Source organism: Rhododendron vialii, chromosome 4a, assembly GCF_030253575.1.
Source record: "Rhododendron vialii isolate Sample 1 chromosome 4a, ASM3025357v1".
NCBI lineage: Eukaryota > Viridiplantae > Streptophyta > Magnoliopsida > Ericales > Ericaceae > Rhododendron > Rhododendron vialii.
The window spans coordinates 41,173,477-41,195,136 of NC_080560.1; the positions used below are offsets into that span (position 1 = coordinate 41,173,477).

General features: G+C 38.5%; 2 protein-coding genes and 1 pseudogene across 4 annotated transcripts; all 3 read left to right on the forward strand.

The window, feature by feature from the left end:
- Window positions 1-487: 487 nt before the first annotated feature.
- On the forward strand, window positions 488-1,930 carry LOC131322100 (uncharacterized; annotated as a pseudogene).
- Window positions 1,931-5,231: 3,301 nt separating this feature from the next.
- LOC131322092 (uncharacterized protein At2g24330-like) lies at window positions 5,232-13,113 on the forward strand. 3 transcript variants are annotated; one of them, XM_058353244.1, is made up of 6 exons: window positions 5,232-5,541; window positions 8,035-8,312; window positions 8,914-9,058; window positions 10,350-10,459; window positions 11,889-12,309; window positions 12,439-13,113. In XM_058353244.1, the coding sequence occupies exons 2-6, from the start codon at window positions 8,037-8,039 to the stop codon at window positions 12,708-12,710; spliced, it is 1,224 nt and encodes a 407-aa protein (XP_058209227.1). In that variant the 5' UTR covers window positions 5,232-5,541; window positions 8,035-8,036; the 3' UTR covers window positions 12,711-13,113. The 3 variants fall into 3 exon arrangements, with proteins under 3 accessions (XP_058209227.1, XP_058209228.1, XP_058209229.1); XM_058353245.1 differs by having other exon boundaries at window positions 5,248-5,541; window positions 8,022-8,312; XM_058353246.1 differs by lacking the exon at window positions 5,232-5,541 and adding an exon at window positions 7,709-7,888.
- A 1,431-nt stretch (window positions 13,114-14,544) lies between these two features.
- LOC131322096 (transcription termination factor MTERF15, mitochondrial-like) lies at window positions 14,545-20,905 on the forward strand. The gene is made up of 2 exons (XM_058353251.1): window positions 14,545-14,885; window positions 18,662-20,905. Exons 1-2 carry the CDS (start codon window positions 14,730-14,732, stop codon window positions 19,655-19,657), a joined length of 1,152 nt encoding a protein of 383 aa, XP_058209234.1. The 5' UTR covers window positions 14,545-14,729; the 3' UTR covers window positions 19,658-20,905.
- Window positions 20,906-21,660: the final 755 nt, after the last annotated feature.

The window sequence follows — 21,660 nt, forward strand, 5'->3', positions numbered from 1 at the left end:
TCTTGTGGCTGAACCAAATTGATCCGAACAAAAGTCTTAGTTTACATGTTATAGTGGTGGTCCCATTTGCAACATGCTATGTTTTGGTGAAGCCAATTGTTGTTTCATTGTATGGACACAATCGTTAATGTTTTTGTTCAACAAATAGAGTTTGTCATTGTATTTCATTTAGGCCATGCTCAATGTACTTGAAATTCCAAATATTCTACAATAGAAGCAAATCCTCGATCATGCATGATAGTAAATGAGTTCACAATAGATTGGGGTGTTCGGACAAATAAGCCAAAATGGCTTATTTTTTGTCCTTATTCAAATTTTTTTCGTATCACTTGGCTTATTGTCATTTTTTTGGGGGTTATTGCATCCTCACGACAAGAGGAATCTAAAAAGTAAAAATTTTTGACCGAAATTCAATTTTTTTTGAATAAAAACGAAAGTAAATCAATAAGCCAATTTTGTTCTCTGACGGAACTTCCATTTTTCATCTCTCGCATCCACTGTTCAAACACCAAATCAACACTCATTCACTGTCGATTACCTCGTAAACTCATGTGGGTTTCCTCTTGAAAAGGCCATAACAGCATCAAAGAGAATCAATTTCGAAACCCCAGAAAAACCCGACTCGGTTATCGCGTTCTTGTGTGACCATGGCTTCACCAAACCCCAAGCCTTAAATGTCATCAGAAAGGTTCCCCAAGTCATTGTGTCCAGTCCCGAGAAAAGCCTTTTGCCCAAACTCGAATTTTTCAAATCTAAAGGCTTTTAAAGCCCTGATGTAGCCAAAATACTGTCCCAATCACCGTTTCTTCTTGTAAGAAGCTTAGACAACCAAATCATCCCAACTTTCGAGTTCATTAAGAATTTGATTGGATCGGAGCAGAGAACGTTATCTGCTATTAAACACTCTTCTGGTCTGCTTTTGGTTAATCTCGACTCTCGTATGACACCCAATGTTGAACTTCTGCGGGAGGTCAATGTGCCAGATGCAAACATCGCATACTTGTTGATGTTCCAACCTAGAATATTCACGTCAAGTCGCGAGAGATTTAGACAGATTGTGGAGGAGGTTAAGGGAATGGGTTTTAACCCAATGAGGTTGACCTTTGTTTTAGCAGTTTACGCAATGATCTCTGTGAGTAAACTTGCTTGGAAGAAGAAGATTGAGGTTTATAAGAAGTGGGGTTTGTCCGAGGATGAGATTCTTGGGGCTTTTGGGAAGTATCCGTGGTTTATGATGGTGTCCGAGGAAAAGATCATGAGAATGATGGACTTTTTTATCAATAAAATGGGTTTAGAATCTTCGTGTATTTCAAAAAGGCCACAACTCTTATTATCGAGCTTCGAGAAGAGGATTTTCCCAAGGTGTTTGGTTTATCAAGCATTGCAAGCAAGAGGTTTGATCAAGAAACCAAAAACTAGCTTTAGTCCGATGATGGAGTCTCCTGAAAAGCGGTTCATAGCGAAGGTTGTGGAGCTGGCAAAGGAAGAAGCTCCAGAGCTATTGAAGTTGTACGAGAGAAATTTGGCACTTGCAAATTAATTAGGATATGGACATGAGATCACAATGGAGCCAGCCGTTAATATACCAGCTGGTCATGCAATTGTCTTGTTATTTTGCTTCCTTGGATTTAGCTTATGGGTTTTGAATTTTGTATTTTTGAATACGTGGGGGAAGTAGATTGAAATATATTATTATCGTTAACCAAGTTCTAGTTTTCTGTTTTCTGTTTTCATTGCTATGAAGGTCTGGAGGTTCCGCCATGCTACACTGCATTTTCTATCTCTTTGTAACAGTTGAGGCTTGATGCATCGTACCATCATCTTTTCAAGTGAGTAGATTAGATTGGTCTTTTAGTTTTCACTTTTTATTCTGTTTAGATGACAGAGTCTAGATTTTACGATATACGTTGTCAATTTGGTCATTTGTTTTGCTCGTTATGTTCTGATTTTGTTGTCTTTCGTCGATAAGGATGGCCAAACAAATTTGTTCTCCGAGTTCATTTGTTAAATTACTGTAAAATTTAGGCTTCAGAATGCTAAAGGCTTTTGTGTTTGTGCTTTCTCTTGTAACGGAAGATATGCGTTCCTTGATCTTTGTAATTGTGTGTTCCCTCAATGATAATATGAAATACCAGAAGAAGAAAAAAAGAGAGAGAGAACCTCAAACAAACAAACAAAAAATCGATTTTTCCCTATATTTTCTCCTCTGTTTTCACTTTCCCTTCCCGTTTTACTCCTTTCTTTCTTCAAATTCAAAGAAAGCCCTAAAACCACCGAGGGTCGTAGCACAGTGGTTCATGGCTTGCTCAATTTTTTTCCTCCCACTAAGCCCCACCAGCTCAATTTTTTTTCCTCCTACTAAGCCCTTGGTGGGGTTGTAGTTGTTACGGCTCTTTGGTTTCTTCCGGGGTCAGCCGCAGCTATGGAATCTCCATGGTCACATTCAGGAGAGAGCTGCTAACGACGAAGCCTTAAAAAAAGAAGATTCGCTCAAAAATGCTTTGGAGGCTGCTTTCAAGACCCTGTTGAATTGAGTGATTTGGTAAGAAAGGAAGAGAAATGTAAAAATGATGATATTAATAATAATTAGTATTTTTTATTGGCTTATCCCTCGTTCCCATCTGAGTTTGGCCCAATTTTTCAGGGACTTTTGGCATGGTCTTCTCGGTGGTTTTCTTTTAATGTTTATAAGATTTATATTTACATCATATTTTTCATCTCGATTCGATAAGAGGAATTGAAAAGGTATAAAACATAGACCAAAGTCGAAAAAAATTAGTACAGTATATAAGACGACTAAAAAATGCAAAAAAAAAAAAAAGAAAACGGTAAAAGTCGGACCAAACATAACAAAATGATGACAAAATACTCACTTTTGTCATTGTATTTCATTTATATCATGCTCAATATACTTTTTCTTTCAAATATTCTACAATACAAACAAACCCTTGATCACGCGCGATAGTAAATGAATTCATATTAGACTAAGGCTCCTAGATCATTATTTTTTTTGCTTTGGCTAATAAAAATGGATAAAACTTCATAGCTAGACATATACTCGGGGTGTCCGGTTAACATCCACAACGCATCCTCCATTTTGCATTTTCAGATTTTCGGCGTTTGGCAGTAAATCCTTCATTTTGCATTTTTAGATTATTGGGCATTTGAGAGTAAATTTACAGAATGAATCATCGAAGAATTCATTCTTTAACCTGAACAATGAAATCACAATTTGAAATCTCCCCATGAGAAGGGTTTGCATTCTCATTTTGAATACGGTTAATGTCCATTCAGGGACGGACCGATGTGGGTTGTGTGGGGGCACGACTTTTACTCGATTTTTTTATATAATTATGCTAATATTCCTATTCTTAAACATTTCAATTATAGCTAATAAATTTATGATAGTGTTCCAATAAAATTACTTGAAACAGCATTTACGGGGATATTTGTTTGTTTCATGCTAAATTTTTGGTACCATCTTTTTGTGTAAACACACCACTTCATGTTAATTATAAGATGAAGTTACATGTATATAGTCACGGACTTGTCATTTTAGAGACAAAAATTTACTCCTACCAATTACGAAGTAATATATAATATAAATATACTAATTAAGCTTGTTAATTTGTGTGGTCATACAGGTGCGTTCAATTGGCATTTAATTTTGTTTACCCTAACATTACCCACTTTTTATATTGGTTGAAATGGTGTGGATCACATCACAAAATGATGTCATTCTGATTGAAAAGTGTATTGCAGGGGCCATTTCAACCATAAAAGGGAGCGTGTGAACAAAATTGCGAGAAATTTTTCAGTAGGTGGGTATCACGTCACCCGGTTGATGTGGTGCTCGAGCGGGCACATCGAAACCGTCCAAAAGTGTTTTGCTATTTTGCTTCGTCCTATTTGACATGTGGGTATGGCTACATTTCAATGATTTCATTCTATCCCTTCGTCCTATTTGTTTGTCCATTATTCTTTGTCTCTTTTTTTGTGTGTGTCTATTGCGTATAACTTTTAATTTATAATGTTTTTCATAATTTTAACTACTTTGTATTATAGAACAAATTAAAATCTATCAAATAAGATCTATATTTCATATTTTTGAAGATTCACATTGAAAGATATACGCTATAGACATAAAAGAGACAAAAGAAATAAAATAATGGACAAACAAAATGAGACAGAGAAAATATATTTGTAACGTTGAGGCTTGATGCAATGTACCATCATCTTTTCTTTTTTTTATTTTTTGGAAACGGAAATGGGTTTTCCTATTATCCCGAGAGGACGTGTTGTTTCCATCCGAATCATTCATGCTCGACAATAGACGGCTCAGATTTCATCTCGACAATACACGGATGGACTACAGGAACTCACATTTCGGGGAGACGCCAAAACCTCGGGATAGCCTTGAGGAGAAGAACAAAAATGCTACACTTACAACATTTTTCTACAATATGTTTACAATATGGTGACGTGGTCAGGAGACCCACTCATTTTATCCAGCCAAAAAAAATAAAAAACAGGAAAACTACTCAAAAAATGAAATTTACAAGCCAATCAGGCCTAAACAAGAAGAGAAAGAAACTACTCCATTCCTGACAAAAACAGAATTTTAAACTGGAATTCTCAATTAAAAAGTTGTAAGATTGGATCAAACACTTACATTCATTCTATCGAACTTATTTTCAACAGTCGCTTGGAAAAATATTTTAAAATTAACAAACTAGTCGAATCATTTTTGTGGAACTCAAAAGTGGATCCACAATAAATCTGTGCAGAATCTGTGCGTGTAGTGTTTTGAAAAATCAAATAATAGAAAGCGAAAAATCTACAGCCTCTGCCGGGTGGCTTACTTATTCTGCACCGATGTTACGTGGGGTCCACTTTGGGTCCCGCACCAAAAAACGAAATCGTTCAATAATTTAAAAAAAAAATCGAGCAGACTCTTACAAATCTTAAAAATCAGCTTAATCTCATATATATATAGATGATTAAATCCAATTTTTAAAATTTTTTTCATTCAGATTTCATAAGATTTCAGAACGAGTTTTTATTCAAGAATGCTACGCTTATAACATTTCATTACAACATGTATACAACATGCTGACGTGGCACTGGTTCCCATCAACTTACAACATTCCATTCAGTGCCACGTCAGCATGTTGTATACATGTTGTAATGGAATGTTGTAAAAGCGCAGCATCGCTCGTTTTTATTAAAAAAATTATTTTCGGATTTTGCGTGGGGACCCGTCGGCGGCCGTAGAAGGAAGCATCGATAGAATAGATTCTGATTTCCAAACGAAGTAACCAAAACCGGAAAGTATATAGAGAAGTCTGAAATGAAAACTCGGCGTGGCGGGAGATCCCAAATCCAGAGTTGCATCGCAGCGGCAAGTTGCCGACTTTTGAATGTGATCTGCGAGCGAAGTAATTCGATACAGAGGATCAACAAATTCTAGGTTTTCCTTTGTAATCGTCGCCACATACATCCCAACTTCTGCGCGATTACGACCAGCCCATAATCGAGCAGGTAACCCCCCTCCCCCCTCTCTCTCTCTCCTTAATTTAGATGCTGCTTAAACGTGACGCCTTTGTTTGGAAATCTTTGGGTATTTTAGTTTTGGCAGTGGGTGGAGGGAGAAATAGGGTAATGATCGGAGAGAGTGGGTGGAGGGAGAAATAGGGTAATGATCGGAGAGAGGAAAAATAAGTAGAGAGAGAAATGAAAGTAATAGTTTGAGAAATAGAGCAATGATTGAAGAGAAAAATAAGGTAATGATTAGAAAACAAAACTAAAACAAAGTTAAACTTAAAAACGAACAAAGCGGGCCTAGTAAGTAAGTAATCACTTGTTGAAAGAGTATTACGATGTCCGATCCACACACCAGGTATGATAGCAATTTGATGCAGATGCACTAGTTCACCACTCTATTAGTTGCTTTCTAGGCTTCTACCCGGGGCAGGCCCTTAATATAGCTTCTTTTACATTGTGAATCTTTCGCACGTAGCTTTAACGCGTTATATATGAGCAGGTCATTTGGGGCCTAAGGTGGGGTTTGAAAATGGGGCCTCCCATTTTTTTCCGCTAACTTACAAATTGACGCCACCTTTTGTAGTTCAAATCTGTTTGCGTAAAGAATGTAGGGAGCAAGACTCGAACGCAGTTTGCACGTGTTTAAACCACGTGGATCTTACCGTCTCACGACACTCACCTATTTGAAGAATTTTTGATATATATTATATTTAATGTTTGTTGTATTTCGGGGCCCTATTATTGGGCCAAAAACTGGAGGCCTACGGCATTCGCCTGGTGGGCCTATCCCCAGGGTCAGGCCTTTATATGAGTTTAGATCCATAATTCCCGGGCTTGTATGGAATATGGATCCTTACCTGGAACACGCTAGCTTAAGCTATCGACTTGTAAAGCCAAGCCCACGTTTTGTCTAGCTGAAATTTGTCACGCTCATAATTTCATTGAAACGTAAGCTTTGTTTTTTTTTTTTTTCCTTTCCATATTGCAATTTTATGATGTCCGAAGAGAAAAAATTCAGGAAGCTCACCCAAAAGGGCTAGCCATGGACAATAGGATTGTTACTCCTACAGTCCTACTTGCGTAACCTAGATACCGAGCCAACTTTCAAAGCAGGGTAGGTGATAGACATAGGTCATATCGTCGATAAGGGATTGATCGCTAAAGTCATTATGGCTCAGCTTTTTTCCTTAGCCGCTATGACTTTACACACTAGATTAATCCATAGGCTTAGTAAACAGTGTCCTTGGATCCACAGACTTTCGCACAAGCTAGCTCTGATATTGTAAGTAAAACAACCACGACAAATCACCTGAAAGTACTCTCAAAGAAGATGTACACATCTAGTGAATGACTTTCAGCCCTTCCTTTGTCCCGGACTCTAGTCAGTGAGCTCCGATTTTGACTGCACACTTGAGATGGGGACAACATCGTTTGAGGATCTTTGGTAGAAATCATTTAAAAACCTGGTAATTAAGGTGCGGGGTGCCCTCAGGTTTTTATACTCTACATCTACATCATTTTCACACCTAGATAATGCGGGACTTTGCTTCGCATCCTCCATTACACACAGTGTGTTAACAACACCTTCCTTGTTCATGTTGAGGACGTGCACTCTCCTAATATCCTTGGGTACTTTTCTGATGGTACAGTGGTACATTGTATGGGGTAGAATTAGACCTGAAAAGCTAGTTGTTTAGGTGACCTTGCTCTCATGCTTGTGCATTTCACATTAACTTCTTTACCAAAGATACGTGACATTGCTTCTTGCAAAAGGGGTAGCCAAGGACACCAAGATCACCATGCAAAATTTTAACATTGGATAGGGTCATTTCTTACTTCCTAAGTTGAAGTGCTAGAGTCACTCCCAGTCCCAGGCACAGGATATAGTAGCTAGAGTTACTTTACAGAGAATAATACCTTTCTAGGATTCACGCAATGATTCCTCAAACCCATACAGTCGTGCTCTATGATTGGCCCTTATATCATAAGTACCTACTATAGGAAATCACTAAAAGGGTTATCCAACGCAATGTCGTTTGGATTCATTGTATGCCTAAAATCACCCATGAAAACTTACAGTGTGGGATGGCTTACCAATTGTATATTTGTAAACCATGCACTTCTGCTTTTCTTAAAGAGAGCAGCTTTTTAAATCCAGATTCAAGATTCAATGTTAAATTTTTTAGGAAGATTGTTCATTGGTTCTTACTTATTTACAAAAGTCGGTGCCTAGATTCTCTTAGGCTAGAAAGTGTTACCTATGATCTCACATGCCTCAAGGGGAATATGATCTTAGTGCCTCCGGTACCGTCAATCAATGTTCTTTCATGGTGAACTTTTTTTGGTATGTATACCCATTCATCACTATTCTAGGCTTTCTAGCTAATATAGTTGTATTTCTTCATTTACCTTTTTTGGCCTACCAGTTTAGATTAGTTAACGTATACCAAATGAATCTATTTGTGTTTCTGAGTTAGAAATAACCCGTAGGAATGGCTGAAGAGTCCAATAAGGCCCAAGAGACAGGAAAGAATTTGGATGTGCTTGCTACTGAAAAAAATGACAGTGCGACCATTGTGAAGAAGAAGCGGAAAGGAGTAATATCTCGAATTTGGAATGGACTCTTTAGACAGCACAGTGATGACTTTGAGAAGAGACTGCAACACATTTCAAAGGAAGAAGCTACTGTTCTTGCTAGAATGAAAAAGAGATCTCGAAGTTGGAGATGGATGATTAGGCATCTGATAATATTCTCTGTTATTTTTGAGGTAAGATGTGTTTCCTTTTATTTCTTTATATTGGGACTGAGAATTTGTTTGTGACATAAAAGTTTAGGTATGCATTTGCAAAACTTCATAGTTATTATCATTTGAGTTTTCTTCATGTAGATTGTAGAGTGGTGTATAGGCTCTTTTTTTATTGGTCTCTTTTGGTGTTGGCCTTTTGGTTCTCTTTTGTACATGGGTGGCATTCCCTTGATGCCTTTTTCTTGAGGAACATTGTTGAGAGTAGTCTAGTTGGGGCATTGCATCCTGGTACTGGCTCAAACAAGTTTGCTTTTAATGGCAAGTTTGGAATGTGAGAATTTGAGTTATATTGCTCTTGGACAGTTTTCTAGATTGTTATGGTAAAAGTAAACTTCAATCTGAATTGTTTTTTTCTTTGCTTCTGATTGATATTTTCTTTTAGCGGGTGATGTTTGCCTGTCCATGAATGTTGAAGAAATATAAGTGGCTTATTGTGTCATTGTGTTTTCCAGTTCCTTGTTGATTGGTAATTGCATTTTTGCTTCATTCAGTGCGAAAGCACTACTTTATTCAGTCTATATTCTCTAAGTCCTTTGAGTATTAAGATAATTTCCGTTGCCAGGTTATTGCAGTGATTTATGCTATCATGACAACAAGGTCCTTAGATTTGAACTGGAAAATGAGGGCATTTCGTGTTCTGCCAATTTTTCTTTTGCCGGGGTTATCGTCTGTTACTTACTCAGCACTTGTAACCTTCACAAGGATGTGTAAGTATCTGAAAACTCTTCCAGAATGCTGTATTGTCCTAATATGTCTCATATTACATTTTTTGTTTTTTGATTCACAATTTTACTTTTGTTATTTTCCTCTTTTCTGATCAATAAATTTCTCTCTTGTCTGTTAATACTTGGGCAGAGGATTTCCTTTGATTTGGGCTGCCTGTGAACTTTTTGTTTGTTTTTTTGTATTTTTGCTAGGTCTATGGTGTTGGAATCTGGAATCTGTTTAATTTTGACTTCTTTTGAATCCTTCGTTTTAGATTATTGTCGGATGCTTTGCTTCAATTATTTGGCTCAACTGGCTTTTGAAGCAATTTAGGATTGCAAATTTCGTTCCTCAGTTGTGTCTTTGTTAGAGAGTACATTCTCTTCGGAAACTTAGGATCCTGGACTAATAAAAAACATGCTTTTTGGAATTTAGCATCGTGCCTTAGGTCGCTTCATACATTGATTGCTAAATGAGTGCCTTAGGTCACTAGTGAGTTCTCTGCCGATGTCCTTTTTCATACCAGGCAACAATGGGAATACAAATAAAAAATTGCTATACCAAAATCAGCAAGGCACCAATTAAAATCAAGAAGGGAAGTTATTTTTTGGTAATTATATGCACAAAAGGAGTATTGAGGTAATCTAGCCATAGTGTTTATTATATGAGAACTAGGATTCAATATGATATTGTTCAATTCTCAAGCTATGACTGTATGACAGAAAACATACAAGCCATGTTGAAATTCTTCAGGTGCGGTTATTCTCAGTGCTGGTTCATAAGCTCTCTGGCTTCAGAATTGTTAAAATTTTGGTTAGATGGAGCTGATTTTTGTTGAGGAGTGTAGTGGAGGGCTGGGCTGGGCTGTGGTTGGTTTCAGTGGAGAGTTATCCGTGGGTATAATGGTGTGGTTGGTGGGTTTTGGTGGTGACTTGGGGGTTTGCTGTGTGGGGTATATGAGATGTACTAGAAACTTACCTTGCGGGGAAAAATGACCAACTCTTAAAAAAAGAGGGTTTGGGCACTTGCCCTTTACTTGGATTGAACTAGTTTTTACCATATTTATTTCCATGCTGATAATATTCCTAATTCAAGTCATTTTGGTTTCTACTTTTGTTATTTGCAAAAGGAAGTTGACCTGTGCATCTGCATGATTAAGTCTTTTGTTCCCCGTTTGGTACGACGTCACACACTCACAGTTATAACTATTTCGTGGATTTGGAAAACCATACAGGGGCATCCTGACCAGAAATGGGCTCTCATTTTTCCATGCTTTCGTGTGTGATCTCATAGGTGACCGTAAGGATCAGAAAACTTTGGAAAAGCTTCGGGCTGAAAGGCAAGAAAAGATTGATGAGCTTAAAGAGAAGACAAATTACTATATTACACAACAGCTGATTCAGGTGATATGACTACAGAGCAAGTACCGTTCTATTATTAATTTGTGGCGTCTTGCTACTATTTGATCTCTCTGTGCAGTATTAGTGAACTATTTATTTTTCAAAATGTGAACACATGGGTTGATTTGCAACTGGATGTGGATTAGCCAATTATAGCAGATAGTACCACCATCATTCATCTAATCCAAAGCCCCAACCATTTTGCCATACCAACCAAAGCCCAAAAACCTCTCTCTCTCTCTCTCTCTCTCTCTCTCTCTCTCTCTCTCAACTTGCTTCATGCTCAAATTTAAGCTCGCCATCAAACACAATAATCCCAGTTGATCTAACAAGCTTGACTTGAATTTGGTTGTTGGGGGTTGGATTGTTGCAATCATAGGTTTATAAATTTGAAATGGTAGTGGTTTGATTTGATTGTGCAAGGTTTTAATTTGAATTGTGTTGAATTGATCAAAGAGAATTTGGGGTGGTTTAAGGTTTGGATGTGTAATTGCTAACATTAGAGGTAAACAAGGATGTGAGCCCTAGCGCAAAATCTGCCTCTTTTTTCACAGCCCAATCCCCAAACCATCGTAGTTGACCACCATCCCCAAACCCCTCACTAAGGCAAGGTCAACAGTGGAAGAGTGGGTTGGCTTGACAACTGTTGGCATTAATCTGGAAGTGATCATTGGCTTTGGTTGTAAATCTAGGTTAAGGTATGGAGTTCTTAGTCCGGAGTAGTGTGAAGAATAGAGTGTTTAGGCTGTGGATAAGATTATACGTCTGTTTCGGCAATGGTGAAAATGGGATGTTTGAAAAGCAACAAGACGATATCAGACTTTCCCCTGGCATCACTAACACTGTTTGTATGGGAAGGGAAATCAGATACTGGTGACTAAAGCATGAGGGAGGTTACTTCATTTTTTAATAACCTTACGGGAGGTTCTTGTAATTGTCTAGGTCAGTCGGCGTAATTTAGCCTTTGAAAATTTAGGTGAAAGAGTTGTTGAAAAGATGGGGAGCAAAAGAGATAGTGTTGTCAATTGCAAAATAGGCAGGCATAAAATGCTGCCAATGTTCTGTATGAACTACTCCTCCTTAGAGAGAAATTGTTGAGATTCACCAGCTTCCTGTGGCTTGTTGGCTTCCTGTCCCCTTTGGAAGCTCTGGTCCCTGGGTTCAAGACTGGTGCTGACAAGCCCTGAATTGTTGGGATTCATGAGCGAAGCCGTATGATGGTTTAAGATTTTTGTGGAGCCTTTCGTTCCCCCTTCTGGGGAGTGTATGTCGTTCGGTATTCATGTTATATTTCTCGTTTTCTACATTAATGCCTCTTCTCAGTCATAAGACCGTATCTGCAAAATTGAGCCAATTTCCATATTGCCTAGCGAATGAAATACTTTCCATACCTGAAATGCTTCGTATATTAATTGCAAAATTTCTACTGCAGAGGTATGACCCTGACCCAGCAGCAAAGGCAGCTGCTGCAAGTGTCCTCGCATCCAAATTGGGTACAGATTCTGGCTTGAAAGTGTATGTAGGAGATGACTCTAAGCTCAATGCCCCAACAGGAAAGAGCAACGATGTTGAGGCTGTCCAATCTACTGGTCTTCGACATAGAAATCAGCCCCGTACAAGATCCAGTGGCACAGGGAGCTGTCTGTTGCAACACACTGACGAACAAATGCTCCATAATACAGGGAATGAGGGTTCTGAGACTTCTGAGCAGAATCAGGTGGTTGTGGAACATCATAATCCAGGATCAACCACGCAAGATGGAGGGTGGATTGCTCAGATTGCAGCATTGCTGGTGGGTGAGGATCCAACACAGTCTTATGCTCTAATTTGCGGCAACTGCCATATGCACAATGGTGAGTAAACTTCGGTGCCCATCTTTTAGACAAACATAAGAAGAGATTGACAATGCTTAGCATAATCGGTTTGGCTTTGTGCAGAATGTGGTGATAAAAGGTAATTTGTTGTCCTATCATTTTGTGCAGGGCTTGCGAGGAAGGAGGAATTCCCATACATAGTATACTATTGCCCACACTGCAATGCCCTGAATCGGTCAAAACATCTTGGTGTTTCTGGTTCCAACTCCCCTAGTATGAGCCCCGAAATGGCAAAGAGCAGTACGCCACCGGACAGCGGTGGTGTTACAGTGAGTGAAATAATTCCTGCAAGTAGTAGCCCAGTGACAGCTGCTGTCGAAAATACAGAAGGAAGCGGAAGACACGTGTCTGGGGATTCGGATCCAATTAGTCCTAGTTGAAGGCAGACTTCAGGTGGAATTATAACGGCAAAGGGTTTGGTTTTGTGTGCTTTTGAGGATCATACTTCTTCATAGGACAGAGCGCTTTGAGTGCAGAGACTGCTCGAGCTTGCTTCTTGTTTCTTTGTGTAATTTTAGTTCTTTTAAAGGTTTAACTAAATCATAAGGCGTGTTCCATCACTAGCCTGTTTGGGTTTATGCCGGTTAAATTTCTGCGATTCGGCAAAGTTCCTGACATATGCTCAATACATGTGTTGTGGTGCTGACAGTGTATAAAGGAAGCCGTTATTTGTATTTGAATTATGAGATGTTTTTATAGATGTCCCCGAACCGCCCGTTCGCCTAAATATGTAGTTCCATTTGAGATCAATATGGAAACATTTTACAGGATTTACGTCTCAAACTTCAGGAGATTTTATCTAGTGCGTTGGCAGGCCTATATGGATGTCCTTTTTTTCGCTTTACTTTTTATTGATGGTGCTCCACTTTGTTCATAAAGTTACTAGTAACTTCACGTTAAAAGTGGAGCACCATTAGTAAAAAGTAGAGCGCAAAAATCAGTTTTTAAACTTTAAGGTGGATGATTTTCGCGCTCCAATTTTCTCCGGAGGCGCTCGTCTCTGTTTCCATTAGGACAAAGTTACTAAATTACACTCCTCTTCGGGCACGGCCACCCCCAAAACGGTGTTATTTTGGACTGTTGATATATTAAAAAATTAAGTGCTTCAATTTTCAATCTGGTTAAACCGGTGTGAAGATCTTATTCTTTTATCATTTTATCGCAATCGGTTCTAATGAATTTTTGGCTATAAGGCATTTCAACGAGCACTCTAAGACTCCTTATTTAGTTTTAAGACCCTCTTAGGGTGCCCATTGAAAGACCTTAAGCCAAAAATTCATTATGACCATTAAAGATAAAATGATCAGAAAAATAAGATCTTCGCACCGGTTCAAACAAATTGAAAATTGGAAAACTTAATTTTTTAATTATATATATTTTAATATATAGACGGTGTAAAAAAATAAGTGCTCCAATTTTTAATCAGTTTGAACCAGTACGAAGATCTTATTTTTTTTTATCATTTTATCCTATTTTGTCGTAATGAATTTTTGGCTATAAGACCTTTCAATGGGCACTCTAAAAGAGCCCTGAAAGCTTAAAACTAAATAAGAAGTTTTAGGGTGCTCGTTGAAAGGCATTAGAGCCAAAAATTCATTACGACTAATTAGGATAAAATGATAAAAAAATAAGATCTTCGCACTTAATTTTTAATCATATAATACATAAACAGTCCGGAATGACACCGTTTTGGGGGTGGCCGTGCCTGGAGAGGAGGGTAATTTAGTAACTTTGCCATAATAGAGACAAAGAGAGGAGCGCCACCAAAAAAAATTGAAGCGCGAAAATCCTCCTCCTAAAATTAACATGGTTTTAAGTTAAAACAAAAACAAATAGCAAAGGTGGGTTCGTTCAAAACTTCAAATTAAGCCGAACATGTTTTTGTTTGTCGTTTCTGTAATGTTTATAGATATGAGTCAAATTTGCTATACCAATCATTCGTATTCACGAGAGACATACTATTTCTTTTTAATTTTGAGATTCCTCGTTGAGATGATTAATTAATTTTAAATATTTTTTTAATATAATATTTTTTTAATGTAAAGTCTAAAAAAGTTTATCCGCATGCGGCTTAACGGTATCTTATCCTAATTGCCAAGACATCTATCAATTGAAAAGAGAAAAAAAAAAAAGGCAACATGTGGCCGTGTGCTAAATGCACTGAATAATTTTTCTAATCGAGGGGAAAAAAATTCTCTCTAAATTTGAGAAATAGTTAATCGTAATACAAAGTGAGCGGGAGGGTTTGATGAGTTTTAGGGCTTTATGAAGTGCCATTGACAACGTGAGAGCGAGGGTTCACAAGAGATGCGGGTTTTAGGCGTGAAAAGGTTTTCAAATCTGTGAAGATTTCCTCTACAAACCAAGTAAGCCCCTCATCCTTCGACTAAATTCCATAAATGTCTAATTTAATCCGCAAAACTGTGCGCCAAATAAGGCCAGCTATCAGAAATTCACTAACCCACCATTTCTACTTCAGTCACATCCGCCCCTTTTCATCATCTCTCGCATCCATTGATCAAACACCAAATCAACACTCATTCACAGTCAATTACCTCATAAATTCATGTGGGTTTCCTCTTGAGAAGGCTATAGCAGCATCGAAGTACACAAATTTCGAAACCCCAGAAAAACCTGACTCTGTTATCGCATTCTTGTGTAACCACGGCTTCACCAAAACCCAAGCCTTAAATGTCATCAGAAAGGTCCCCCGAGTCATTGTGTACAATCCAGAGAAAACCCTTTTGCCAAAACTCGAATTTTTCAAATCCAAAGGCTTTTCAAGCACAGATGTAGTCAAAATACTGTCCCTAACGCCGAGGCTTCTTCAAATAAGCTTAGAAAACCAAATCATCCCATCTTTCGAGTTCTTTAAGAATTTTATTGGTTCGGAGGAGAGGACGTTATCTGCTATTAAACGCTTTTCTGGGCTGCTTGTGGTTGATCACGACTCTCGTATGACACCCAATGTTGAAATTCTGCGGGAGGTCAATGTGCCAGATGCAAGCATCGCATACTTGTTGAAGTACCAACCTAGAGTATTCACGTCGAGTCCTGAGAGATTTAGACAGATTGTGGAGGAGGTAAAGGGAATGGGTTTTAACCCTCTGAGAGTGACCTTTGCCGTAGCAATTTATGCATTGAACTCAATGAGCAAACCCGCGTGGGAGAAGAAGATTCAGGTTTATAGGAAGTGGGGTTTCTCCGAGGATGAGATTCTTGTGACTTTTTGGAAGCGTCCCTGGTTCATGATGGTGTCCGAGGACAAGATCACGAGGATAATGGACTTTTTGGTCAATAAAATGGGTTTTGATTCTTCGTTTGTTTTAAAAATGCCACTAGTCCTATCATTGAGCTTCGAGAAGAGGATTGTACCGAGGTTTTTGGTTTATCAAGCATTGCAAGCAAAAGGTCTGCTAAAGAAACGAAAAATTATCCGTAAGATGCTGAAGTCTACTGAAATGGGTTTCTTACATGAGGTTGTGAATTTGGCTAAGGAAGAAGCTCCTGAGCTTTTGAATTTGTACGAGGAAAAGTTGGCACTTGTAAGATAATTAGGGTGTGGGCATGACATGAGAATGGACTGGTTAATACATAAACTGGCTGTGCAATTGTCCTGTTATTTGCTTCCCTCAATTTAACTTGTGCTTGTTGAATTCTCTCCATTTTAATTCTATCGAATGGAACTTGAAGTTCCACATTGCCACTCTTAAGTTCTTTGTCATCTTGTAATGGTTGAGGCCTGAAGCAGTGTCCAATCACCCGCCCATTTAGGTAACTTGGCCTTGGAATTTTTTCACTACTTGCGTTGTTAGAGGATATAGATTTCGTATTTGGTGATAGTGTTGCCAAACATGCAACAATTTAAATGTTCAATTTGGTGTCATCCAATAGAGTGAATTTGTACTCTTCCATTGAGAGGATACTCAATGAAATTGTCCTTTCATAACAACTCAGAGATCGCTGTGAATTCAAGTTTCACTCCATTTGCTATCGGCTTCATAGTATATGTTGCAGAATAGGATGAATTATGTGGTATAACGTGGGTTTAATAATATTGTTCAAACAACTTTTAAGGCATGCTAATGTGTTTGAGGCTTGAGGAGCAATCTAAATGATCGGTTTGTGGGGTTAGACTTCCCGACTGGGAAGCCTATGAAGATTTCCCGTACACAGTATATACTATTGCCCACACTGCAATGCCCTGAATCGGTCAAAACATCTTAGTGTTTCTGGTTCCAACTCCCCTGGTATGAGCCTCGAAATGGCAAAGAGCAGTATGCCACCGGACAGCGGTGGTGTTACAGTGAGTGAAATGATTCCTTCAAGTAGTAGCCCAGTAACAGCTGCTGTTGAAAATACAGGAGGAAGCAGAAGACTTGTGCCTGGGGATTTGGATCCAATTAGTCCTAGTTGAAGGCAGACTTCAGGTGAAATTATAACGGCGAAAGGTTTGGTTTTGTGTGCTTTTGAGCATCATACTTCGTAGGTCAGGGCGCTTTGAATGCAGAGACCGATCGAGTTTGCTTCTTGTTCTTTGTGTAATTTTGGTTCTTTTAAAGGTTTAACTAAATCATACGGCGTGTTCCATCCCTAGCCTGTTTGGGTTTATGCCGGTTAAGTTTCTTCGATTCGGCAAAGTTCCCGACTTTGCTCGATACATGTGTGGTTTTGGTGCTGACAGTGTATACATATGTAGTTCCATTTGAGATCAATATCAAAACATTTTACAGGATTTACTTTTCGGAGTAACGTCTCAAACTTGTGGAGATTTTATCTAGTGGGTTGGCAGGCCTATGTGGATGTCCTTTTCTTCTCATAGCCGCTGTTTTGTGGAGAAAAGTTCATCGATTTCTTCCACTGGGGATCCTTCTAAGGGCTGACGTTAAGGGAAAATAGTGATGAGTTACAAATAACCATTGTCCACAACTTCATGCCTTTAGCAAAACTTGTTTCTCCTGAACTTTTTGATCCAAAAGATTTTGTTCACTTCAATTTTTCTTTTTTTTGAAATGGTTGAAATTTCATTGCTAATCATCCGTTATCTCTCCCCAAAAGAGTCAATAACTAAACAGGAGGTTTAACTTCCCAAGTGCTAGTGTCAGAACCTCACAATTCTGATTTGCAAACAGGCACTTGATGCACTCTGGTGAACCTAGTTGGCGGAAATCAATCTCTCTCTCTTTCTCTTTAGAGAGAGATTTTTGGAGAGATTTAATTTTTCTTTGACCTGGCCCCTTTTAGGTCAGAGAATTTGGTTCATTTAGTTTAGTGAAAACAACTTGTCTATATACTCCTAATTTAATGGAAACACAATTGCATGTTTGGACTGAACTAATCTATTTTTATGGTTAGTATTGTTTTAATTTTTTTATCCGAATGTCTGGCATTAATTGAACATCCATCCCTTCGAAATTAGAGGTTGCAGAAGTATAAAATTAACATGATTAAGTTAAAGCACAAAACAAATAGCAAGGGTGGGTTGGTTCAAATTAAGCCCAATGTGTTTTGTTTGTTGTTTCTGTAACGGGGTGTTTGGGAGTCTATTTTTTGGTTTTTCATTTTTAACTTTCTGATTTTTTGGCTTGTGGTCAGAATGTATTTTCTATGCCAATCATTCATCTTCACGAGAGACACCTAAAAACTAAAAAATCTATCCCAGTAACATGCTGTTAAAAAATTACTCCGGGTTTTTCTAGATTTTTTATTTATGATCATATTCCATATTTCTTTTTAATTTTGAAATTCTTCGTCGAGACAATTGATTAATTTCAAATATTTTTTAGAAGTAAAGTCCAAAAAAGTTCATCGGTATGCCACGTAGCTGTAAGAGTAAACTAGACATCTATCAAGTGACAATAAAGAAAAGAGGCAACATGTGGCCATGTCCTAAATGCACTGAATAATATTTCCAGCTGAGGGGAAACAAATTCTCTCTAAAATTGAGAAATGGTGCGGATCCCAAAAAAATTGAGAAATGGTTAATCGTCAATACAAAGTGAGCGGGAGGGTTTGATGAGTTTTAGGGCTTTATGAAGTGCCGTTGACAACGTGAGAGCGAGGGTTCACAAGAGATGCGGGTTTTAGGCGTGAAAAGGTTTTCAAATCTGTGAAGATTTTCTCTACAAACCAAGTAAGCCCCTCATCCTTGGACTAAATTCCATAAATGTCTAATTTAATCCTCAAAACTGTGTGCCAAATAAGGCCAGTTATCAGAAATTCACTAACCCACCCTTTCTACTTCAGTCACATCCGCCCCTTTTCGTCATCTCCGGCATCCACTGATCAAAGTCATCAAACACCTAATCAACATTCATTTACAGTCAATTACCTCATAAACTCATGTGGGTTTCCTCTTGAAAAGGCTATAACAGCATCAAAGTACACCAATTTCGAAACCCCAGAAAAACCCGACTCTGTTATAGAATTCTTGTGTAACCATGGCTTCACCAAAACCCAAGCCTTAAATCTCATCAGAAAGCTCCCACAAGTCCTTGTGTCCAAACCAGATAAAACCCTTTTACCCAAACTCGAATTTTTCACGTCTAAAGGCTTTTCAAGCACAGATGTAGTCAAAATACTGTCCCTATCACCGAGTCTTCTTCTAAGAAGCTTAGACAACCAAATTATCCCAACTTTTGAGTTCATTAAGAATTTGATTGGATCGGAGGAGAGGACGTTATCTGCTATTAAACACTCTGCTGGGCCGCTTTTGGTTGATCTCGACTCTCGTATGACACCCAATGTTGACACTCTGCGGGAGGTCGATGTGCCAGATGCAAAAATCGCATTCTTGTTGACATCCCAACCTAGAACATTCACAACGAACTGTGAGAGATTTAGACAGAATGTGGAGGAGGTAAAGGGAATGGGTTTTAACCCTCTGAGAGTGACCTTTGTTGTAGCACTTTATGCATTGAACTCAATGAGTAAACCCGCATGGAAGAAGAAGATTCAGGTTTATAGGAAGTGGGGTTTCTCCGAAGATGAGATTCTTGTGGCTTTTGGGAAGTATCCGTGGTTCATGATGGTGTCGGAGGACAAGATCACGAGGATAATGGACTTTTTGGTCAATAAAATGGGTTTTGATTCTTCGTTTGTTTTAAAAATGCCACTAGTCCTATCATTGAGCTTCGAGAAGAGGATTGTACCGAGGTTTTTGGTTTATCAAGCATTGCAAGCAAAAGGTCTGGTAAAGAAACGAAATATTATCAAGATGCTGAAGTCTACTGAAATGGGGTTCTTACAGGAGGTTGTGAATTTGGCTAAGGAAGAAGCTCCTGAGCTTTTGAAATTGTACGAGGAAAAGTTAGCACTTGCAAGATAACTAGGGTGTGGGCATGACATGAGATTGGATTGGTTAATACATAAACTGGACGTGCTATTGTCCTGTTATTTGCTTCCCTCGATTTAACTTGTGCTTGTTGAATTCTCCCCATCTTAATTCTATCGAATGGAACTTGAAGTTCCACATTGCCACTCTTAAGTTCTTTGTCATCTTGTAATGGTTAAGGCCTGAAGCAGCGTCCGATCACCCGCCCATTTGGGTAACTTGGCCCTGGAATTTTTTCACTACTTGCGTTGTTAGAGGATATAGATTTCGTATTTGGTGATAGTGTTGCCAAACATGCAACAATTTAAATGTTCAATTTGGTGTCATCCAATAGAGTGGATTTGTTCTCTTCCATTGAGAGCATACTCAATGACATTGTCCTTTCATAAGAACTCAAGAGATCGCTGTGAATTCAAGTTTCACTCCATTTTCTGTCAGCTTCATAGTATATGTTGCAGAATAGGATGAATTATGTGGTACAACTTGGGTTTGATAATATTGTTCAAACTACTTTTAATGCGTGCTAATGTGTTTGAAGCTCGAGGATTGCAAGCAATCTAAATAATCAGTTTGTGAGGTGAGACTTCCCGACTGGGAAGCCTACGACGATTTCCCGTACATAGTATCCTATTGCCCACACTGCAATGCCCTGAATCGGTCAAAACATCTTAGTGTTTCTGGTTCCAACTCCCCTAGTATGAGCCCCGAAATGGCAAAGAGCAGTACACCACCGGACAGCAGTGGTGTTACAGCGAGTGAAATGATTCCTGCAAGTAGCAGCCTAGTGACAGCTGCTGTCGAAAATACAGAAGGAAGCGGAAGACACGTGTCTGAGGATTCGGATCCAATTAGTCCTAGTTGAAGGCAGACTTCAGGTGGAATTATAACGGCGAAGGGTTTGGTTATGCGTGCTTTTGAGCATCATACTTCTTCGTAGGTCAGAGACTCAGAGCGCTTTGAGTGCAGCGACTGCTTGCATTTGCTTCTTGTTTCTTTGTGTAATTTTAGTTCTTTTAAAGGTTTAACAAAATCATACTGCGTGTTCCATCCCTAGCCTGTTTGGGTTTATGCCGGTTAAGTTTCTGCGATTCGGCAAAGTACCCCAGTTTGCTCAATACATGTGTGTTGTGGTGCTGACAGTGTATACAAGAAAGCCGTTATTTGCATTTGAAATCTTTCGGAGAGTTTACATAAACAGTTAGTTCCATTTGAGATCAATATCAAAACATTTCACAGGATTTACTTTTAGGACTAACTTCTCAAACTTCAGGAGATTTTATCTAGTGGGTTGGCAGGCCTATATGGATTGGATGTCCTTTTCTTCTCATAGCCAGTGTTTTCTGGAGAAAAGTTCATTGATTTCTTCCACTGGGGATCCTTCTATGGGCTAACGTTAAGGAAAAATAGTGATGAGTTACAAATAACCATTGTCCACAACTTCGTGCCTTTAGCAAAACTTGTTTCTTCTAAACTTTTTGATCCAAAAGATTTTTGTTCACTCCAATTTTTCTTTTTGTTGAAATGGTTGAAATTTCATTGCTAATCATCTGTTATCTCTCCCCAAAAGAGTCAATAACTAAACATGAGGTTTAACTTCCCAAGTGCTTGCGTCAGAACCTCACAATTCCGATTTGCAAATAGACACTTGATGCACTCCGGTGAACCTAGTTGGCGGAAATCTCTCTCTCTCACTCTCTCTCTCCAGAGATATTTAATTTTTCTTTGACCTGACCCCTTTTAGGTCAGAAAATTTGGTTCATTTAGTTTAGTGAAAACAACTTGTCTATATACTCCTTCTAGCTTAATGGAAACACAATTGCATGTTTGGACTGAACTAATCTATTTTTGTGGTTAGTATTGTTTTAATTTTTTTTATCCGAATGTCTGGCATTAATTGAACACCCATCTCTTGGAGATTAGAGGTTGCAGAAGTATAAAATTAACATGATTAAGTTAAAACACAAAACAAATAGCAAGGGTGGGTTCGTTCAAATTAA

Bases quoted from the DNA above. Each gene is read 5' to 3' on its own strand.
- LOC131322096 (XM_058353251.1), top strand. From the start codon at position 14,730: ATGTCTAATTTAATCCGCAAAACTGTGCGCCAAATAAGGCCAGCTATC. The intron at 14,886-18,661 runs CTCATAAATTCA...ACAGTCAATTAC, and splicing joins ACTCATTCACAGTCAATTAC to CTCATAAACTCATGTGGGTT.
- LOC131322092 (XM_058353244.1), top strand. From the start codon at position 8,037: ATGGCTGAAGAGTCCAATAAGGCCCAAGAGACAGGAAAGAATTTGGAT. The intron at 8,313-8,913 runs GTAAGATGTGTT...TTCCGTTGCCAG, and splicing joins TATTCTCTGTTATTTTTGAG to GTTATTGCAGTGATTTATGC. The intron at 9,059-10,349 runs GTAAGTATCTGA...GTGATCTCATAG, and splicing joins TGTAACCTTCACAAGGATGT to GTGACCGTAAGGATCAGAAA.